The sequence below is a fragment of the Megascapheus bottae genome, chromosome 26 (assembly GCF_031878675.1).
Source record: "Megascapheus bottae isolate mThoBot1 chromosome 26, mThoBot2.hap1, whole genome shotgun sequence".
NCBI lineage: Eukaryota > Metazoa > Chordata > Mammalia > Rodentia > Geomyidae > Megascapheus > Megascapheus bottae.
Window position 1 is genome coordinate 10,547,125 of NC_143534.1, and position 22,667 is coordinate 10,569,791.

Genomic DNA, 22,667 nt, shown 5'->3' on the forward strand with positions numbered 1-22,667 from the left:
GCTATTTTTTTCTCTTTTTCAGTTAAAATTGGTCTGGTTTTAATAGAAATGAACCATAAAAATACCCCTGTCTCCTGATCATATGACTGAATTAGATCCAAAGTACCTGAACTTTAAATAACTACTTCATGGGCTGGGAATGTGGCTTAGTGGTAGAGTGCTTGCCTAGTACTGGGTTTGGTTCCTCAGTACCACATCAATGCTCAAATGATTGAGCATTATCCTTGAGCACAGCAAGGCCCAGGTACAGAGCCCAGGCCCCAAGTTCAAGCCTGCAGACCAGCAAAAGCAAAACAAAACAAAACAACAACCTCCTCCAAATTACTTCCACTGGGTACATTACTAACATTCCAGTTCATGGATGGCATCCAAACTCCAAAGAGAATTTTAAGGAGAATCTAGTATTGAAGATGAAATCCTATTCCTTCCATTACAATCACAACGCAGCCTCAGAACAAGGCCAAAAACAGATTGTTTGCACATTGATATGAAAACAGTCAATATGCTATGTGAACAGAGGTATGGGGTAAGCAGAATATATTTTTGCTATCTGAATCTATAGCTAAAGGTCAAGCTATTATCCTGGTAACAGTTCCATCAGGAGTAATGATGTGAAAAGAGGTATTGCATTAATGCACTGGATTTCCCACTATGTTAATAGTGGGTCATTAAGAATCATAGTAGGATAATTTGCATTCATCCTTAGAATGCAATAGGTTCTAAAAAAGAAATTTCCCTCCTTTCCTATTTCAATATATTAAAGAGAAGTGAGAGCTAATTTTAAGTGAGGCCAACCGTTATCTACTCTGTTTAGTATAATTTGAGCTCCAAAGTATGTTAAGTCGCCAGGGACAATGACAAATGCTGAAGTTGATCCATACATGAATAATGGCTTTCCCAGATGCCTGAATTCATTTGAACCATGCCCTTTAATTGTTTATAAATAATAAATAAGCTTGCGGCAGTGGAGCCGATTCTTCCCTAAGCATGTGGCTTTTAATCTAATCATTGATGAAGACGGTGCCGTCGGCTTGCTCCATGTGCTGAAAGCAACACTGGAGGCCAATGATCTGAGATGCGCAGGTTTCCCAAACGACTCTCTGTTCAAGAGACGTGTCATCGGAGCTTCCTTCTTTCTGGCCAAAGTGAGTATCATCACAAAACCCTTGCTTTGTAACAATATATACTAAAAGAAAAGAAAAAGACAGGAAGTGGTGCTGTGGCTCAAAGGGTAGGGCACTAGCTTTGAGTTGAAGAGCTCAGGGACAGCACCCAGGCCCAGAGTTCAGGCCCTATGACTGACGAAACAAAAAGAAAGAGGGCCTGGAGTTTGGCCTAGTGGTTAAAGTGCTTGCCTAGCATGCACGAAGACCCAGGTTCGATTCCACGGTACCACATACATAGAAAAAAGCCGGAAGTGGTGCTGAGGCTCAAGTGGTAGAGCTCTAGCCTTGAGAAAGTCCAAGGACAGTGCTCAGGCCCTGAGCTCAAGCCCGGGACTGGCAAAAAAAAAAAAAAAAAAAAAACCATGACTCTGGGCTGGGAGTTTTGCCTACTGGTAGAGTGCTTGCCTAGCATGCACAAAGACCTGGGTTCGATTCCTTGGTACCATATACTTAGAAAAAGCCAGAAGTGGTGCTGAGGCTCAAGTGGTAGAGCTCTAGCCTTGAGAAAGTCCAAGGACAGTGCTCAGGCCCTGAGCTCAAGCCCAGGACTGGCAAAAAAAAAGAAAGAAAGAAAGAAAGAAAAACACAAGAGAAGAAAAAGACAGAAAGAAATACAAGACCCAATTATTTGCCTGGTCACCAACCAGTCCATCTCATCCTCAGGTCTCTGACCTCAGAGAAAGCCTTCCCGAGTGACTTTCACGCCTGTACTCTGAATGAGGGCAGAGATCCTGGCACATCACAGGTAATCATAACCTCCTGCTCATCAAAGAATAAACTGGGAGGAATTGGAGTATTTGACTTGAAAGAACTGAAGAGGGAATTTCTTTAGTGAATTAGCCAAAGGTCTCAAAATCTACTGAGCCCTGAAGTTGACTTCAGACTTGGTGTAGCATCACAGTTCACCAATGAATGTCTCTCAAAACGAAGGCTTCAAGGTAAAGAAATGTATTGTAAATAGAAACATACTTAAGGAAGACAGGAGGCGATCCTATGAGTTCTGAGACTGTACAGTGAAGTCTTCTGTACAGATTTTGAGGCAAGGATGGCAAAAACTGGCCACAAGGAGCACTGAACACTCAGGGCTGCAGGCCATCGTGTGGGGTTGGTGTTTGCCGCCAGTGGCTGTAATGAAATTCCTGAACCATAAAATCATGGAGACTTTAAAAATTTGGCAAGTCATATTCTTCTATCCCAGAAAAGGTAATGATGGCTTAAAGGTGGTCAGGAGCCAGGAATGAGTGGCTCATGCGTGTAATCCTAGCTATTCAGGAGGCTGAGATTGGAGGATAAACTACTAACATAAGAAAAAAGGGAAAAAAAGCTGGAAGTGGGGCTGTTAATAAAATGGTAACCTTAAGCAAAAAGAAACTCAGCTCAGTTCCTTGAATTCAAGCCCTAGGACTGGCACCCCCCCCTCCCCAAAAAAGTCAAGCCGTCTGTTTAATCACACTAATTTTTCAAAACATTTCAGAGCAGAGGACCACAGGACTCTGAAGAAAATATCCCCTATCTCATTCTGTTTTGATATAATGATCTCTGTCTACAATGAAGTGCTAAAAAGATAGTGGGTCTCTCAAATTATACAAGCTTTAATTTATATCCATTTAAGAAGGCCCAGAGCAAAGCTCATGTCTAATACAACTATGGGGAAATATGATTATTGCTTTCTTTGATAAACTGTGCTACAATGCACCTTTGTTATATGTGCCTGGTATAGTTCAAGGGAATAAATTACATCTGCTAAATATCAAGACCTGGGTAATAACAAGCTTTGATGTCATGCTATTTTATTGTCAAATCCATTTTTCTTGTAGTAAAGAAGAATGTTTCAAAATCATAGAGTTATAAGACTTCCATTTGGAAGTCAGTTTGGAAATATTTAGTATAGGTCATTCTATAGATCAGAAGTTCAGGCTCAGGTAAAACAAAAATTTAGAAGACTGAGAATCCTCAGTGGAGTAAAATTCTTCAGTTGGAGAAAAATGCTATGTAGCCCCCTTTTCTCCTTGCTCAAGTACTCTGCACCCCTAATTCACATATGCATGTCTCCTCTTTACACAAACATCTGAGTGAGGAGAAAAAGTCATGGGTCTTCCTCAGTTTTAAAGCAGGGAATTCTATGCCTATGAACTTCAGGAGTCACTCTCTGCAAACAGTATGTCTGGAGGAAATGCAGAACCAGCATAACTTACGACAGGTGTTACTGAGATGTTCAGGTCAGTCCAATCCTTGCAATTATTTACATCTAGCAAAGGCTGAAAGAACAAAGAGCCGGCACCAAGGCAGGAAAGGCTGTGTGCTGGGGTCGCATACAGAATCAGATCAAGGAGCTCTGGCTCCCCACTCTATTCCTGCATCTGTGAAGTGGATGCTGGGTGTTGGGCAGAGCTGCTGGGCACGTTAGGGCAGGGTGAGGCCTCACAGAGGGCTGTAGTTCCTGCTCTTTTTCACATGGTAGGAACGCCCTTCTAATTGAAACCAGTTTTAGGAAAAACACAGGAATGGGTAACAATGTTCAAGAAGTACCTGATGAATGTAACTATAACCCCTCTATACATCACCCTGACACTAAAATAAAAAAAATTTTTTTTAAATGTGGGCTTATATCTTGAGGTTGACAATCAAGGTGGCAGATTTGTTATTCTGTTGGAGGCATCAATTTACTGCTGCTGATGAATGGTTAAGGAATTCCACCTAGATGGCTGGGCAGGGTCACGTGGGAAGATGCAGATGAGGTGAAAGGATTACCAGCTTGAGCAATATAGTAAGATATGATCTCAAACAACAGCAACAATGTAAGCAAAAGCACACAAAAAAAATCCATGGATGGCTAAGTGTCAAAGGCTTACCCATGGAATGCTAGCTATTCAGGAGGCTGAGAGCTGATAAAGGAAAGTCTGGGAGAATCCCATCTTCAATTCATCACCAAAGGTAAGTGGGAGGTGGGGGTGCCTGGGGTGGGGGCGGAGAGGCCATGGCATACATATGCCCACACATACATGCGCGCACGCATACACTGTCACACAGGTAGATAAGTGTACCGGTTTATAGCATCAAGTCTTGAGATAGCAAAGATAGGAAATTACATTCTTTTTCTGGTTTATTAAAATACTAAATAAACTAATAAACTCATTACATTTCACCTTTATGAATATTCCCTGCGGCAGTAAAAACACAACAAACAATACCTTCCATTCTGCATATTCTGGAGCTGTTCTTCGGTATTGGATAGTAATGTTTTTGAAGCATTTATGGAATGTAAATTTGGTTTTATATTTGGGATCATTTTGATGATTTTTTTTTTTCAATCGTGGGGCTTGAACTCTGGGTGTGGGCGCTGTCCTTGAGCTCTTCAGCTCAAGGATACCACCCACCCGTGAGCCACGGCACCACTTCCAGATTTCTAATGGCTAATTGGAGACTTTAGTGCCTGAGCTGGCTTTGAACCGAGATCCTCAGATCTCAGTCTCCTGAGTAGTTAGGATTACAGGTGTGAGCAACTGTGCCCGGTCATTTGTTGGTTTTAAGCAACAAGATTACACACATTCCTGATCACCACTTGATTTATCGGTTGCTGTCATTTCTTCAGATCTTCAAATTTAAATTCTGTTGTCCTGCTCAACCTGTTCATGGGGAAGCTGTACAGTTTCTGTGACATATGTGGTGACATATAAGCCATGCTTGTATCTAATATCTAATGTGGTAGAAGTATGATTTTTTAAGACTTCACCTTTTGCAAGTAAAAACGAATTGTCTCATTTTTTTGTCCCTCCTTTCCCCCTTTGCCTCCTGAGTTTATTGATCATTTGTTAATGTGAGTGGCACTGTTGCATGTGCCAAGGAATGTGCAAAGCAAATATAAAATAAGCTCCTTGCCCATAAGAACATAGGAGTTTTATGGTGAAGACAAGATGCTCAAACATATACAGGATAGTTATGCATCCCAATTTACTAGGGACAGTTCACATGGTGGTTGTTTTGGTTTTTTTTTCAAATAAAATCATTAACAGCACCCAAAACTCAAGTGACCTCGTTTGGGCAATAAATGATAAGGTCATCTTCCACACTTGCTTCTCTCCACATTTCTGCCATGGCCTTGACCTCACATGTTTTGGCCTGACTATGATAGTCCAACATGGTGTATACATGTGAAGACAAACTGAGAAGAGGGAGACTCTTAAAGCCAATATTGGCTTTCCCCAATCAAAGGGGTAGGGTTGATGAGAGGAAGCTAAATTTGTAGTGTGAAGAAGGTTCTGTGTAATCCTATGAGCGGGCTTATAGAGAAAAGCCAAAAAAAGGTAACTAAGAGCAGCACGGCAAGACACATAACTAGCAACACAGTCATTGTAACAGAAGCTGCAGGGACCAACTGTGGGAAGATCTAATTGTAAAAGGAATGAAGGATATGCTTCCTAAGACAGCCATAGTTCTTCTTACACATAGGTATCTTCTAGAGACCAAACTGACGGCAGCATTCAGCTTAATTTTAAATGAAGGGCTATGGATTTTTTTTTTTGCCAGTCCTGGGCTTAAGCTCAGGGCCTGAGCACTGTCCTTGGATTTTTCTCAAGGCTAGAACTCTACCATTTGAGCCTCAGCACCACTTCTGGCTTTTTCTATGTATGTGGTACCAAGGAATTGAACCCGGGTCTTTGTGCATGCTAGGCAAGCACTCTACCACCAGGCCAAACTCCTGGCCGTGGGCTATGGATCTTTAAGTGGTTTTCTTACTAGATGGATCTCTGCCCGTCCCCCAGGTCTGCCCCCGTCCATGGTTCTGCAGTGACTACAGATGTTCCATGATCATGTGCCTGTGTATCATTAGGGCAGAAATATTAGTTAATACCAATTTTGAAGTCACTCTTTTTTTTTTCTTTTGTCAGTCATGGGGCTTGAACTCTGAGCCTGGGTGCTATCCCCGAGCTCTTCAGCTCAAGACTAGTGCTCTACCACTTTGAGCCACAGCATCACTTTTGGTTTTCTGGTGGTTAACAGGAGATGAGTCTCACGGACTTCTATGCCCAGTCTGGCTTTGAACTGTGATCCTCAGATCTCAGCCTCCCAAGAAGCTAGGATTACGGCGCCCAGCTAGTCACTCATAGTTTTGACGTATACTTTGTGTGAGACAGTATCAGCTTATGGAACTGGTTTGAAACATTTGCTAGATGATGAGCACCAATTCCAAGGATGAGAATTTGACTAATTTTGCACTTAGCCAATTCTGCTTCCCTACAAGAGGCTGCTGCTGAACATCTTGGGTCACACAACTCAGAAAGTCAACTAGAAAGAAGATGGGTTATGTAGAAAACACAGCTATTTTCATGGTCACCATCAGCCCATATGGTGTCGTTATACAGATCAGAAAGATGTCCTTCCTTAAGATACTGTGTTCATCTGCTAGGAACTGTCATAACAATGTCCATTCTGCTGCACAATGCACAGATGTGATGTAACAGCCCTGTTGACACTATAGGAATTTATTTCTCTTGACAGAAGGCTGTTTCTGTCAACTCTAATAGCAGTGTTAAAATTTAGGTTTTGCAAGAATTCAGAGTTGAGTCCTTGGAAGTGAATTCAGAACTGGTTCCTACCCATTCTATGAAAGACTAAAGAAGATCCCAACCCCTACCCCTGATTCATCAGATCTGGGATGGGGTATAGGTAGCTTTAACAAGCTATTTAAGAAGCATAGCTCAGAGCCAGGCACCAGGGGCTCATACCTGTAATCCTAAATACTCAGGAGGCTGAGATCTGAAGACCATGGTTTGAAGCCACAAGTCTATGAGACTCATCTCCAATGAACTACTGAAAAAATCCAGAAGCAGAGCTGTGGCTCAAGTAGTAGAACTCTAGCCTTAACCAAAAGAAGCTTGGGAACAGAATCCAGATCAGTTCAAGCCCTAGGACACACACACACACACACACACACACACACGCACACACCAAATCTTGATCTGGCTGCAAATCCTAAGAATGGGAGCAAACCATACTGCAGTCTATTTTATTTTATATTCTTGCAGTAAAATGATTTAGGGTAAATATTTTGCTAGGTCCACAAATTAGAATAGGCTTTTAAATAGTTCTGGAGCCTTTCATTCTGTGTTCTATTGACTTTTAGTTCCATTAAACATATTCTGTGGCTTTTCTATTCTCCTTGCATTTGACAGATGTCATTCAAACTCTACTTCACAAGACTTTCCCTTAGTGAAACTAACTCCTCTGTGCTACCTCTCTGTTATATAATGGACATCTGACATCTACTTTATTCTGTTTCGAAGTACAATTCTATGCCATAGGTTATTGCTGACACATCTGTAGCTAGGTTGCATGTTTCATTATGTCAGGTCCATGGACTTACTCATTTTCATTTTTGTTCTGTGTTGGTGATGGTGATGGTGATGCCAGACAAGTACTCTGCCACTGAGTTATATTCACAGCCCTTAAGAATCATTCTGAGCAATCCCTGGCTCACAGTAGCGGGAAATAAATTTTTGGCTGTTAACAGGCATTTTCGGTCTGGTATGATTTCCAGGTTTAGGAGGTACTGAAGACACTCCAAATGTTTTGGTGTCCTCATGACTTATTTGGCATGTGCAAAGCAGCAGAGACCACGTGGTCTAGCCCGTGCTTCACATATGCAATCAGAGAGACTGATTGATTGAGAGATTGTCAAGAAGTGGGGAGGGGCAGTTCCTTCAAGGCCCCCTAAGGAAACGAATGGTATTTCTTTAGTGAATCTTAACCTGCTCTGAAGCCTGGAAAGGCCTTTCACCCACTTTGAAGAAGTCGTTTAGTCAAGTCCTTCCTGAGGTATGGCAGAAACAGCCGTAGGAACTAGGATCTTGGTGGCCCATAGCAGATAATCCTTGCCATGCAAAGAATAAGAGCTACAGAGACAATGTTTTGTCCTCATTTGTTCTAGAAGAGAGGTAGAACAGCCTTCTAGAAACTGGGTCATCCTTACAGAACAGCTGCACTCACCAGTGGGCTATTGTGTATGGCGGACAGACATCATGGCTGTCAGAAACAGGAGCCAAGAAGTACTGCTGATCTAGGAAGGCTGAAAACAATCAATATCAGAATCACCCACGTCCACTTGTACCTACGGATCAATTCTCTGAGGAGAAGACCCAGAGATCTAAAATCTGAAGCAACACTTGAGATAATTCTAGTAACATACTAAAATATGAGAACTACCTTGAAAGAACTTGAAATACACACAAATACACATGCATGTATGCATATAGATGTGGCTATCCAGACAGAATAGCTGAAATTCAATATGATCTATCTGTCATTGAGACTCCATAAAAAAATGGAGGAATTCAAAGAACAATTAGCTGACAGTTATAAACTCAGCTGAAAGACAAACTGTTATTGGCTCAGTTTCATACTTGTTTTATATTATGACCTGTTGTAGGCAAATCTGATATGTAAAAATGTAACCAGACAGATTAACACATAGCTATTCATCTTCTTAATTATTTTTTTTAGTATGGGGCTTAAACTCAGGGTCGGCTCAAGTGGTCAAGTGCTAGCCATGAGCAAAAGAGCTCAGGAACAGTGTCCAGGTGTTGCGTTTAAGGCCCAAGATGGGCACACATACAAAGACAAGAGAAAGAAAAAGAAAAGGAAAGGGAAAATAAAACGAAGAAATAAATCAGGGCTGGAATTGCAGCTCAGTGCTAGAGTGCTTGCTTAACATGCGCAAGGCTTTAAGCACAATCCTCAGCACAACAACAACAACAAAAGAGTATCACACAAATTCCATCCCTACAGTAATTTAAATCTGTGAGGTCAAATAATAATAACAAATAAATACATCTTCACATCACAACTGTAAACCTTTAACTAGAAAACTGTGGTAAGGAGTGGGAGCACATAGCCTCGTGGTAGAATACTTGCCTAGCATTAAAGGTAACTGAAGTCAAAGTGCATGGTCCACTGAAGATCAGCAAATCAAGATGGTGGACCAATTATAGCCTCAGCAGGGACAGCACTGGATGAGTAGAGGATGCTGGATACTAACCATGCGGGCTTCTGGCTACAAAATTAATTCTGAATCCAAGCCAAGCCATGAAGCTTTACAAAGCACTAAACCTAAGTCTCCACTTAATAAGACCATAAGCTGCCTCTTCCCAGAGCTAAACTCAAGGTATTCAGGTGAGCTCTTCTAATTAAAAATGCTTTTATCAGCCATACCTTGGGTCATACTTATTAGTGAATGTTTAATGAATCACCATTAAGTGTTACTCATTACAAAACCAATGAGATTATGTACAAAATATGACCTCTACGAAGAGGCATCTGTTTTACTTTCAAAATACTGTCATGGGAAATATTATCACTACAAAGAGTTTTAACTTGTTAAGTCTTCCTACAATCTCCTTCCCCCATCCTCCCCAGTGCATTTCTATTATTTACAAGTCTTTCAGATTTTCATTTATCTTTTCCCCTACATTGTTTTCCTCTATGTAGTCATCTAGATAGATACCAAACCCCAACTGCTATTTGTTTTGTGAGATCTTATAAAATTAACTCGTTTTCACTTCCTAGGTTATAGGACTTTTTAAATTAACCTCCACTTAGTCGATTATCTCTTAAGTGCTAGAACAAGTATGAGTACATATGCTTACAGAATCTTTTTGAATGTGTGAAGAAGACACTGCCACCCAAATAACCTTGGCACTATATGTAAAAAGAAACCATTTGATAATTTTTCCAGATTACTCAAAATCAAAAGACTTGGGTTAATCAAATAAAATTTCCTGTTTATCTCTACTGACATCATGAAGATGTGGATACAGTATCCATAATACCATAAATTAACTGTTACTGTCAGAAGATCACTTCGAATTATAATGTCTAGGTTAATATATTTATCTAGAGAAAATGTGGCGAAGAAAAAAAAAGGAGTACAGAGCTGTGCTTAAATTTATACTCCGTTTTTATGTATTCATTTTACTTATATTGGCAATTTATAAGTGGTTAGAAAAATCTACAAGTATTTTGACATCAATCATTAGCTATGAGAAGACATGAGGGAGGATAGACCTATTATATCAATGAAGTAAGGCCCAAGTCAAGATGAAAAACACAGTGTGTAAATTCACTCATCCAATATGTGATTGCAGAATCAATCCCTACTCTTTAAGCTCTTTGTGGAGTACACAGAGGGAGGGGAAAATGTTCCTTCTATCCAACAAGAGTGCAAAGACCATGTATGAAATAAGCTTACTTATATAACTGTAACCCTTCTGTACACCACCTTTGTAATAAAAGAAAGAAAAATCAGAATAGAACAACAACAACAAAACGAGACAAAGCTGACAGCAGGCAGATTAATGGGACAAAAGGTACATGCAGAGGAAGAAAAAGAACACTCCCAAATCCAGTGAGATTGAGAAATTTACATAGCCTACCTTCTTCATAGAGGAGAGGGCAAGGAAATGATTCTGGAGAGAGGTAGACAGACCCAAAGAACAGATGTTAGTCTGTGACACAGGCTGTGTGAGTGCGGTGCAGACCTCCAGTGCCTCCTGTTTCTGAGCTGATGCCGGCTGGCTCATGATATTCTCAGGCAACAGACTCCCAGCTAAATTCACCTTGGAGGTTTTATCTTATGCTAGATAAAAGGAATTCAGAAATAGCCCCTCTTGGCACTTGCTGCTCCCCTGTGGCCTCAGTTTGAAGTTCCCGGTAAAACCACTATGGCTTTTCCTCAACACTTTAAGTACAGCAAGTGATAAAAACTATTTAGGATAAAGTTCATTCTTGAGGCTCTTATATTGGCATGGGTCAGATAAAAAAAAGGTGGCATTCAATGTATCTTTTTCTAATGAAAAAGACAGACTTGCTGGGCACTGGTGCATCACACCTGTAATCCTAGCTACTCAGGAGGCTGAGACCTGGGGATTTTTGGTTCAAAGTTAGCCTGGAAGGAAAGTCTGTGAGACTATTCTAATTAACCACCAGAAAACCGTAAGTAGAGTTCAAAGTGGTAGCATGCTAGGCTTGAGCAGAAACAGACAGCACCGAGGCCCTGAGTTTAATCCCCATGACTGACCAAAAAACAAAACAAAACAAAAAAGACAGACTCAATCCACATTCATACTTGAAATAAAGAAGATAAGAAGAGATAAGTTAATTTCTGAAGTGAAAGATTAGAGAGGCCTTTTAGCTTTCTATATTGGTTTATATAAGCAGGTATGATTTTTGTAATCAGGGAAAGAAATTAACATTAAAATATATGTTTACAATTAAATACTGCAAGCGAATAACTGAATGCAAAATCTTTGTTGGTTTAGGGTATTGATGGTTTGCGAGTACATTTCTTAAAGTTATTGTGCTGTTCTAGTTGAATTTTAATGATGGGTTTAATTCAGCAATCAAAGAAATGCATGGAAATTTTGAGTTCTTTGTTTTGAGTAATTTGCCTTATTATATACTAGGAATAGGGGGTCTCACTGTCATTTTTATTTCTAGATAAAGAGCAGAACTATGAAAAAATTAAGATGTATATGTTACTTTGTTTGCAATATACATTTTCAAATTCCTGTTTGATGCCCAGTCTCGAAAGAAAATAGCAGGATAAATCCCTTATCAGTGATTACAACGATTTCCTTCTTTCTTTCTTTTCTTCCTTCCTTCCTTCCCTCTCTCTCTTCCTAGTACTGAGATTTACTTTCTCTCTTGCTCAGCTTCCATGCTCCCTTGGTGCTCTACCACTTTTAACATCTTCAGCCTGACTTTTTGCTTGCTGGTTTGGAAACCGTCTTGTAGACTTTTCTGCCATGGCTGAAACGTCGATTGTGAACCTCTGGATCTCTGCTTCCTGAACAGCTAGAACCTTAGGCAGGAGCCACTGGCACTCCAGTACAGTGATCGTTATCATATTGTTAAGCTAACTTTTCTACATCATTAAAATACAATGTGGTCATTTATAGCTCTTTAATTTCCAAATGCTTTTATGACTAATACATTTTTCTAAAACAAATTAAACCAGTTTTTGTATTTTAGAAAAGCAGCAGCAGTAGCCTTGACCTGCTTGTTTGAAGAAGGCCTTGCCTGTTTAGATGAAAACAGACCTTTCTTTACTCCAGCACAGCCTAGTTAAATCATGGGCCATTTTTCAGATTCTGAAATCTTGTCTTTAGTTTCACTTCAGGCTGAATCATTCTTTTCATAACTGGCCGATAAAGACTGTGCAATCTCTGTCACTTTTCTTATTTAATACAATTCAACTGTCACTTTTAGTGAAAAAATTCTGATGGAGACAGAAATTTCCCCTTAATGAAAGCTTATGTCCTTCAGGCCATGAACAAGGGGTGTCTGGTACTTGCTAACTCCATTTAAAAATCAAATTATTTTGTAAAGTTAATTGTGAGTTTCGAAGTATCCTTTAAGCATTATTAAATTCCTTTATTCATTCTGTAAGATAATGAGGAGTGGATGGGGGGGAGGGGGGAGGCTGCTCTGAACCGTTCCACTTGCAAGCCCTACATGTAGAAGTGAACCAGCCAAAAACAGCCTTGGCTTCAATTAAGGCCTGATTCCACATTTAATTTCTATGGTAGTTTAGACTGAAGACTTCAAGCACATTCCCTTTGGTCCTAACAGCACTCTGTTTCCTAAAGTTACATTCATCCGAGTCCTAAAGGACAATGTACAGTAATGAATGAGGTTTAGAATATGTAAGTGGAGAGAAATGGAGCTCCGCACACTCACACACCCACCACACAATGAAGGGCATACACTAGAGGTAAAACCAAGTCAAGAGGGTGAGAGTGATTCCCTTCGTGTAGCCAGTATGGTGGCATGACATAATGACAGAATTAGCCAGAAATGTATGTGGATGCACGGAGTGTGGCTTTCCACTGGTTCACTTAGATTTAAAATTATTTTAAGCTAGGCAACAGTGGTTCACATGCCTATCATTCCAGTTACTAAGGAGGCTGAGATCCAAAGATCCTGGTTTGAAGCAAGCCTGGGCAAGAAAGTCCATGAGACTATTACCTCCTTGTTAATTCACCATTTCCAGCCTGAACTGGAAGTAGTGTTCAAGTAGTAAAGTGCCAGGCTTGAGCGAAAAAAACTAAAGGACAGCACCCATGCCCCGAGTTTAAACCCTAGTACTAGATATAAAGGAATGAATGAATGAATAAAATTACTTTGAACACAATTACCTGTTAGTACAGCTTCTGAAGTTTGGAAAAAGCAGTTTAAAAATAGCATTTTTCTTATTTATATCTAAAAGTTGAAATCGTATTTTGATGAAATTCTGAGAAATTGCTGGGAAGAAAAATACTTTCACTTTAAGTAAAGAATCTTCCTTTTGAAATAGGAAAGGGAAGGGAGGAAACAAGATGATTGGGAGGGGGTGGGAGAGGAAAATAGGGACAAAAACACGAGAAGGATCATCAATATGTGAGAAGTACTGCATCTACTATCTGGTGAATATAACTGTAACCCCTCTATACATTACAATAAAAAAAAGAATCTTCCTTTTGATTGTCCAGTAGGTAAAACTGTCTCTGAACTTGTTATTTTATTTTAGCCAGTTCTGGGCTTGAGCTCAGGGCCTGAGCACTGTCCTTGGACTTTTCTCATGGCTAGAGCTCTAGCATTTGAGCCTCAGCACCACTTCCAGCTTTTTTTTTCTATGTATGTGGTACCAAGGAATTGAACCTGGGTCTTTGTGCATGCGAGGCAAGCACTCTACCACTAGGCCAAACTCCTGTCCCTGAACTTATTATTTTTAACATCCTGAAATAAAAAATTCTAGTGCTATTTGGGATATTCAGTTGGAGAGCTCACCTAAGATCCATATGAATGGGTATGTTGTGAAAGACAAATTAAATTAATTTCTATTATTATTCTAGCTGCATCTTAATGGAATGAAGGCAAAAGCTCAACAAAGACCTCATAAAAGAAAATGATGCAGACCAACCTTTTATTGCACCCACAATATTTTGGTCTAGTCCTTTCCGGTTGTCATTGAGTCCTCTTTTCCTCTTCCCATTGGGTAAGGAGTTAGCCAAAGTCTTGTCATCAAAAAATGCACACACCAGTTTTCTAAATAGAAGGCTTCCTGAGCGAGTGTAGTTTGATAATATAGAGTCCAGCTGAGATTTGGGCATAAACACATCAAAGCCTTCAGCAAGTTGCACTTCTGGCTACCAAAAGAACAGAAATAGTTCATTAAAAGCAAGCTTTGAGGCACTTGACTTTGGGCACAAGTGTAACAAAAGTATTACTGCTATTGAAAAGCCCACACCACGCTATAGATACAGTCTCAGTGTCTTAGTACCTGGATTTGCAATTTATAAAAACAATGGCCAGTTATAATCACCAAAAAGATGTTCTCATTCCAATATTAACTCATGTTCAACACACATTGAAAAAGCATTCCTGTTCTTACAGCTAAGAAAGCTGGATAATAACATGTCATATAACCCAACAGCTAGGAGGAACTGAACCTCCTGTGTGAAAATCCCTCATTTTATACATGCAGGAATGAAGGCCCAAAGGCATCAGACCAAAAATGGCTTAAGAATGTGGCCTCAGATCTGCTGAGTGCTGGTGGCTAGTGCCCAGAATCCTAGCAACTTAAGAGGCTGAGATCTGAGGATTGCTGTGCAAAGCCAGTACAGGCAGGAACACCCGTGAGACTCTTATCTCCAGTTAACGACCAGGAAACTGGAAGCAGAGCTGTGGCTCAAAGTGATATAGCACTAGCGTTGGGCAGAAAAGCTCAGGGACGACAGTGCCAAGGCCCAGAGTTCAAGTCCCACGATGGACAGACAGACAGACAGACAAACTCAGATGTGCTCGGCATGCTACCATTCACAGATCACATTCCCATCCCACAAGGGCCCTGCTCATTCTTCAATGCTAGTGGCTGTTCAAGTGGAGCTATTTCTCCCCATCCTCAGCCCCCAATGGAAAGCATATAAATAAGAAACACAAAATAAATAAAAACAACAAGCAAGTTCCCCAGGCATTTTCAACCCACTCCTTACCCCCTCCTTGTGGAAGAGCTGACATTACATTCTAGAAAAACCTAGAAAACTCCCTAGTCACACAGTTTCCCAGTCAGGGATTTCCTGTTATAAAAAGATCCATCAGATGTCTTTCAACTTGGACTCTGTCATAGTTACAAACCCAGAAGCACACTGCACACTTCAGCACCTGTGTTTACAACTTGTCTTTTTGTGTTCTGACCCAGGTGCTTGCTTTCCCTCACTCCTTCCTGCCCATGCAGCAGCAAATGTCGTCTCAATTACTACTGTTCATTTGACAAAAGCATTTGGTTATTATTATTGTGCTGTATTTTGTAAAAAAGAAAATTCTAGGGTCTGGCACATAGAAAGTGATCAATAAATGGTTACCAAATGGGTCAAATTTCATTAGACATATGACCTGAACTACTGCTGTTGGGTTTTTATAGAAACACAGTAGCTTAACAATGTAGAAATGAAATTAGTAATATTTATGAGAAAAAAAGTCCAGAATGTCTCACTTAGAAATAAGCTGCACACACACTACCAAAGCTCATTCTATGATCTCATCTTGGTTACTTTTTGCTACTATTAAATCACACTAGAAATGTGAAGATTTGGGATTTGTTTCTCTCCTGGAAAACAGGAATTATTATTTGTTCTGCTTTCAAAGTGCTCAGCATACCAAGTCAATGTAGAGCACACACGGTGAGGTCTGCTTGGTGACTGAGGACAGCTGGCTGGATCTTCCCTCTCCAAAATGGAATTTGGGACCTAGATTATCCAGAAAGTCATCTCATTTCTCAGCTTCAGTTTGCTATTCAGTGTTTGGATAATAAATGCTTGGTAAATATCACTGTAAAAACAATGCTGTCAGATTCTCCACGACTTTTGTGTCTTGCTGCTTTCTGGTTAAAGGTCTATAGTGGAGTTTGACAGGAGCCAGAGGCTGAATACCTAAGTTACAACACAAGGCTGGTACATGCCAGACACTGAAGGAAATGCTTGTCAAATGACTCCATGTGGTTGTATAAGGACTGAATCATACCATGAGAATCTAGGGAAGTCCTACTCGGAAATGCAATTTTATCTTGTATATCTTATAAACTTTCTTTCTAGATGAGGAAGTTTTTGCTAAGTATCCTTATACTATTAGGAAACCAGTAAAAAAGAAAAAAGAACAAATGGAAGTGTATCTCACACCTATTTGCAGAACTAGGGTGGTACAGGGCTGGGAAATTGCAAAAGAAGGCAAAAGGACTTAGCTTAGCCTCACAACACTTGCTTTGATCCTGACACCACCCACCAAGTCTTAATCTGGCCACCTGTCTCCCAAGACACTCAGAGCTTCACCTGTGGTCTTTCCAAGAGGACTTGGATCCTGGTTTGAGCAATACTGACCTAAATGAGCCATCAAGCAGAGCTAGCCACTCCCTTCACGTACTCAGAGGATTTTCTATAAAACATGCTCACTGCACTTTCCCCCACTGAAGTTATTCAGTGGCCAGTTTGGTTTCTCATTAAGATGAATACTCTATGGTATGTGGTGTGTGGAGCATCAGGCTGCTGTCCAATAAATGTGTTAGAATCAACCGATCACAACCTAGGAATTCAAAGTAAATAGTAGGGATGGATTCTGAGCTCTGGAGGTGGCTATGCATCTTGCAGGCAGTGGGTGAGTCTGCCACAGGGCGACCCCAAGAGGAGAGCACTGGGCCAATACTTACTTACTAGGAGTTCTCAGTGGGGAAGAACTTGAAGACCGGCTCTGTCCTGAAACTTAGACGTAAACATTTGCCATAAATTACAAGGCTAGGAGGACCACAGGAAAGAGGTACAAAGCAAGTTCTCTTGCTGTCAGCTTTCTGCTGAACTGGTCCCTGGGAGCATAGAGGAGTGGGGGGACTCCATTAATTCAAAGCCAAGGCACTATCCTTTAGCTTCTGTTTTGTTCCAAGGCTGGTGCTCTACTAGTTGAACCACAGCTCCACTTCAGCTTTTTGTTGGTTAACTGGAAATTAAGAATCTCACAGACTTTCCTGCCCAAGCTGGTTTTGAACTTTGATCCTCAAGATCTCAGCCACTTGAGAAGCTAGAATTACAAGCATGCATCTGGAGATAAGGTATACGAGACAGCAGTACAGTGGTTGTTTAAGCCACGGTCTATGAACTGAACACTTCGGAGATTTCTGTTGTGCTGCCTTCCTACAGCATGGCAGTACTAGGATTTCTAAGATGCCATCTGGGGCAGAAGCTTTTGCTCCTTTTCCTGCCACTTTCCATTCCCAGAGCAATACTGCTGTTTTGAACTGCTCTTGCCATGTCTAGGAAGGGAAACTTAACTACCTGCAAGCACTTGACAAAGGAATAAAGAATGTGCACAGCTTAGGGCAATGGCCTGTGGTAGTTGTAAAGACAGCTGCACTCTGCCTCTCTCTGCACTCTTCTCCTACCTCCTGTGAGGTTTCTTAGCAGGCAGTGCCCAAGCACTACAGTGCTACCAGGCAGTTCCTTAAAAAAAAGTAGGGGGGGGGGAGCGGAATACAGAAAATACCACTTCAATCTTGTTTTCACCATGAAACCTTATACCTTCTTCTATGGAGTTCATTATTATCTTATAATGCTCTATAACTATTTAAAACTCTTTCTGTAGTGGGATAACTAATTCTCCCCACCGTTTTGTTTATTGGCCATTGTTTGGGTGAAACCTCTTTGTTTATTAATGATAGTTATGGGGGAAAAATCTTTCAAACGTATATCATTTAAAACAATTAGACTTCTCTTGGCAGACTCGCTATTTGATATTTAAACCAAGATAGCTGGCTAGAGCATTGATTTGTGGATTGTGATTACAGCCAACAGGATACAACCTTTAAATGATGACATGGTAATTATGGAGCATGCTTTACAAAACTGATAAGCACGAAATCTGAAATCCCACTGGGGGCTGGACCTGCAGGTATGTCTTGCAGACTTTAGGTACAACAATGTTTCTGTAAGTGCTAAGTTTCCTCCTCCACCTTATACCATGGTGAAGTTCTAGAGAAAAAACTATATAGTCTTGATGGATCTTAAGTATGTCTCTAGATCCAGGCTGCCACAGTAACTATTTTGTTTCTTTGTTTCTCACTCTTGGTCTCTCTTTCCTTAAAGGTGTTTGGGATTAAAGTCTAGTTTGGATGAAGCAACCAACAAGTGCCTCTGAGTTGATCACCTTACAAACTAAAGGGAAAAAAATAGTAACATACACTCAGCATCACAGAACTGAAGCATACAGATGGTGGAATCTGGAGGTGGGATTGGCTAGCACAATCTCAGACTGGCTCAGCACTAAAATCTGAAAGACAACTGGTGGAGAGAGGAAGAGGTAGTAGGTTCTGCTAGATAGCTGTGCTCTGCAAACCTTAAAACAGGATTGGTAAGAATGCTTAAAGGATGTGGATTTAGTCCTATCATGATCCTTTATGTATACTTACTATTCAATACACTGTGATTTATTAGGTGCATTTCTAAGAGAATGAGCTTCAGCTTATGAAAAATAATTTTTAATGCATAAAATCAACCCAGAGTTGATTTTTTCCTTATAAATGTGATCATCCTTGTCTGAAAAAAAATAACATTGATTCCTATAAATCAGGTCTGTTCCAGGCAGACTTACTTTTACCATTTATTAAATGCTATGCAAAGAACTTGGCCAATGAATATGTGAAGCCAATAGGGCTGGCCTGTGATGGCAGTCCAGCTGTTAATGTTAAGCAGCCTAGGACAGATGTGGCCAAGCTGAGAATCCCGGAGTTGATGCAGAAGCCTGCTGGATATGCTCCATTGAGATCAATAGTATAAGGGGTGGGGGAGAATGCTGTTCTATTTGAAGTAAAGACTGCCCATTCAAGTTCTATGAAAAATTAAGTATAATAATTCACATGCTAGCATACATTTAATGTTGGATAGGATAAAAACGATAAGAAATCATCCAGGATCCAATTCTTTACAGGTTATTTTGATAAAATTTTAGTAGAATAGTGCAATTCTAGAAAAGACAATTTGGTCCCTCGAAAGGTGCTTCATGCCCCGGCATAATGAGAGTGAAGTCTCTTAGAGATGTGTTTGGCTTTTTTTTCTTCTGAAGCATTAAATTAATGATTCTGAAGGCTCAGGTTTGATTTATGTTAAAGACAGTTGAGCCAAATGGACAGCATGAAAGATTTTAACACTGCAGTCTAGTTTCTTCTTTTCTAACTCCACTGAAACAGTGTCCTTGATCTCCAGATGGAGAGGCTCTGATTTTTCCTGGTTCCCAGAAATACTTTCTGGCTTTCTGGACAAGAGATGATGCCTATGTTACTGCAATTATTATTTGTGTGAACCCCCCCCCATCTGTGTCTTTTTTAAAAATTGTATTTTATTGTCAGGATAATGTATATAGAGAGGGGTTACAATCACATTCATCAGGTACGTTACTTCTAGAACCTTGATACCCCTTCTCACGTTTTTCTCCCCATTTCTCTCCCCCCAAACTGCTTCTTGCGGAACAAGGATTAGTTTATGAAGGCCTTTGGATAACACCATACATGGACTTTCTAATTTAACCGTCACCCTATGAAATGGTTAATATTTATTATCCCCGATTTGCAGATGGAAAAACCAAGGCTCAGAAAGATTAAACAGCTTGTGTAAAGTCACCCAAGGAATGTGTGATTTCAATTTAAGCAGTCAATGGTAGAATCTCATATCTCACCATATACATTCCCTCAGGTTCAAATAAGCTAATGTATAAATAGAAACTCACTTTAGTAGATCCAAAAAGATCATTTTTATCTACTGGGACAAGAAGATATTAACAAAACAGATTTCTGAATTCAGAGGCATTTCTGTTGTAAATTCCAACACCTTTTATTTTAAGAAAATCAATACTGGGCCGGGAGTTTGGCCTAGTGGTTAAAGTGCTTGCCTAGCATGCATGAAGACCCAGGTTTGATTCCTCGGTACCACATACATAGAAAAAAGCCTGAAGTGGTGCTGAGGCTCAAGTGGTAGAGCTCTAACCTTGAGAAAGTCCAAGGACAGTGCTCAGGCCCTGAGCTCAAGCCCATGACTGGCAAAAAAAAAAAAAAAAGAAAATCAATACTAAATACACCTTAATAAACTTATCTTAAACTAATGAATATCTGTAGATTTATCTTCTGATAACTTGGAAATCTGTGTAATCCAGGAATACTGGAGAATATGCACAGTAACTACAACAAATAGAAAAATATTTTCTATTATTATGAAAAATATTTTTAAAAGCTGGACTGAGAGTTTCACCTAGCCACAAAAACAACCAGGAAAAAAATTCCAAAGAGTAATAATAAATTGGGGCTTATAAATACAACTTGAAACACACAAATCAACATTTTCAGCACTAACAACTTGAAGCTGTAAGATGAAACACTTAAGGACTGATAGACTGGTTCAAGTGGTAGAGGCATAGCTTAGCTAGTGAGAAGCCCTGAGTTCAAATCCCAGTACTGCCCACACCCTCATCAAAAACATTAATAATGAAAAACTATCTTGTAGTACCAACAGAGTACTTGGTTGTGGAAGCATGAACAAAAGAGTTAAATATTGTATTTAAGTCTAGAATTTGCTTAGGGGTTTCTACCTTATCTTCTGTGTAATGTAGGTTTAAATTTTTTAAATGTTAATTTAAAAATGGTCATATAATCATGCCCTCAAAGAGAAACACTGCTGGTTAACTTCTTCCCCAAAGTGTTATTTGCTTACATGCATCTGTCATTCATACATAGAGGTAAGTTTTCTTAATGTATACGTTTTGTTCATTCATGCATATAGGTAAGTTTTCTTTTTTCCATATATTTTTATTGTAATTAATAGAAGGGTTACATTATATTCACCAGATAGAAGGTGCATTACTTCACATACATTGATACCCTTTCTTATGTCATGGTCCCCATTTCCCTCCCCCCACAAGTTTTCTTAATGTATACGTTTTGTTCATTCATACATACAGGTAAGTTTTCTTAATGTAGACATTTGTTACTATAAAGATAATTAGGTTGTATCTCCAACACTAAAAAGAAACAACACTTATTACCGACTGTTTAAAAGGTATCAAGCACTATTCTAATTGATTCATAAAGGATTTCATTTATGTCTTCTAACAGATCAACTGTATGAGGAAAGCCTAATTATTGTCCCATTTTACAGGGCAAAAGCTGAACAGGAATGGCAGGTTTCTTGCTCAAGGTCACACAGCTTTGGGTCTAATCACACAGCCTGCTTCCTTAGCACTTCTTTCTCCCCAAGAAACCTCCAAGTAGACAGCCACAGCCTATCCTCTCAGTTCTCTCATCCAGTCACTGCCCTATAAATAGGTACTGGGTGTCCATCCTGTACAACAGTGACACCCCACCACTTCTGGCCATGTGAACTTGTAGCCTTCCTGTAAAAGGAAGAGCTCAGAGTAAAGATTAAATAGGATCACTTCTTATGAAAGGATAATAGAATATTATGACATCTTTAGAATTTTATTACTATTAGTTTATATATCTCCACTCTTAAGCTAGGGTAGAAGAATAGGAAATCACATAAGTTATGAAAAAGCACTATAGAAAGAACAAAGGATCCCTATTAGATTAGAGCCTTGAAGATGATGGCTGAGGACAGGAAAGAAGAGCCAGAAAAGAACAGGTAACTGGTAGTTAAGGATGGGGAGTTCCTACCTGAAGGTAATTCTAGACTCAGTTCTTCATAAGTTTATGTTATAGTGTTTTTAATACCAGTGTAGGTTGTTTTGTCATTTGCAGATTAAGCAAATTAATCTGTACCTTCTAGGTGCCAGGCATCACAACAGGATTCTCCAAGACGCTATTTATCATTGAAAGCTCCCATTACAGAGGCACTGACATTCTAGTGGCTTCTCTTCAGAGCTTACTTGGCCTTCTGTATGTGAGTGGAACAATCCTTATGTTTGTTACAGTTTAACAAGCCAAACAATATATTTTAAATTTCTTTTGTAAAAACTTTGGAGTAAACTTCTTATACTTAAAAAATGCAATAAGAGACCAGGAATGTAACCTAGCATGCATGAAGCCCTGGGTTCGATTCCTCAGTGCCACATACACAGAAAAAGCCAGAAGTGGTGTTAGGATTCAAGTAGCAAAGCATTAGCTCTGAGCAAAAAGTGACCAAGGACAGTGCCCAAGTCCTGAGTTCAAGTTCCAGGACTGGCAAAAAACTGCAATAAAGCAGCCTGGCATTGGTGGTTTACATCTACAATCCTAACTATTCAGGAAGCTGAGATCCAGAGTATTGAGTCTGTTAGAAGCCAGCCCAGGCAGACATGTTCTTTAGACTTCATCTCAATAAACAAACAAACAAACAAACCACCAAATATCCAAGCTGGGGATGTGGTTCAGGTATACAGAGATAGCCAAACAAGCATAAGGTAATGAGTTCAAACGCTAGTAATGGCATTTTTTTTTTTAAAGAA

General features: G+C 39.9%; 1 protein-coding gene across 1 annotated transcript in view; it reads right to left on the minus strand.

Moving 5' to 3' along the window:
* The window catches only part of Bend7 (BEN domain containing 7), a 74,018-nt gene that overhangs the window by 16,041 nt on the left and 35,310 nt on the right, over positions 1 to 22,667 (minus strand). The window contains exon 6 of the mRNA XM_090318920.1: positions 14,122 to 14,347. Within this exon, the coding sequence (XP_090175046.1) occupies positions 14,122 to 14,347 (226 nt within the window). The remainder of the gene's footprint in view (positions 1 to 14,121; positions 14,348 to 22,667) is intronic.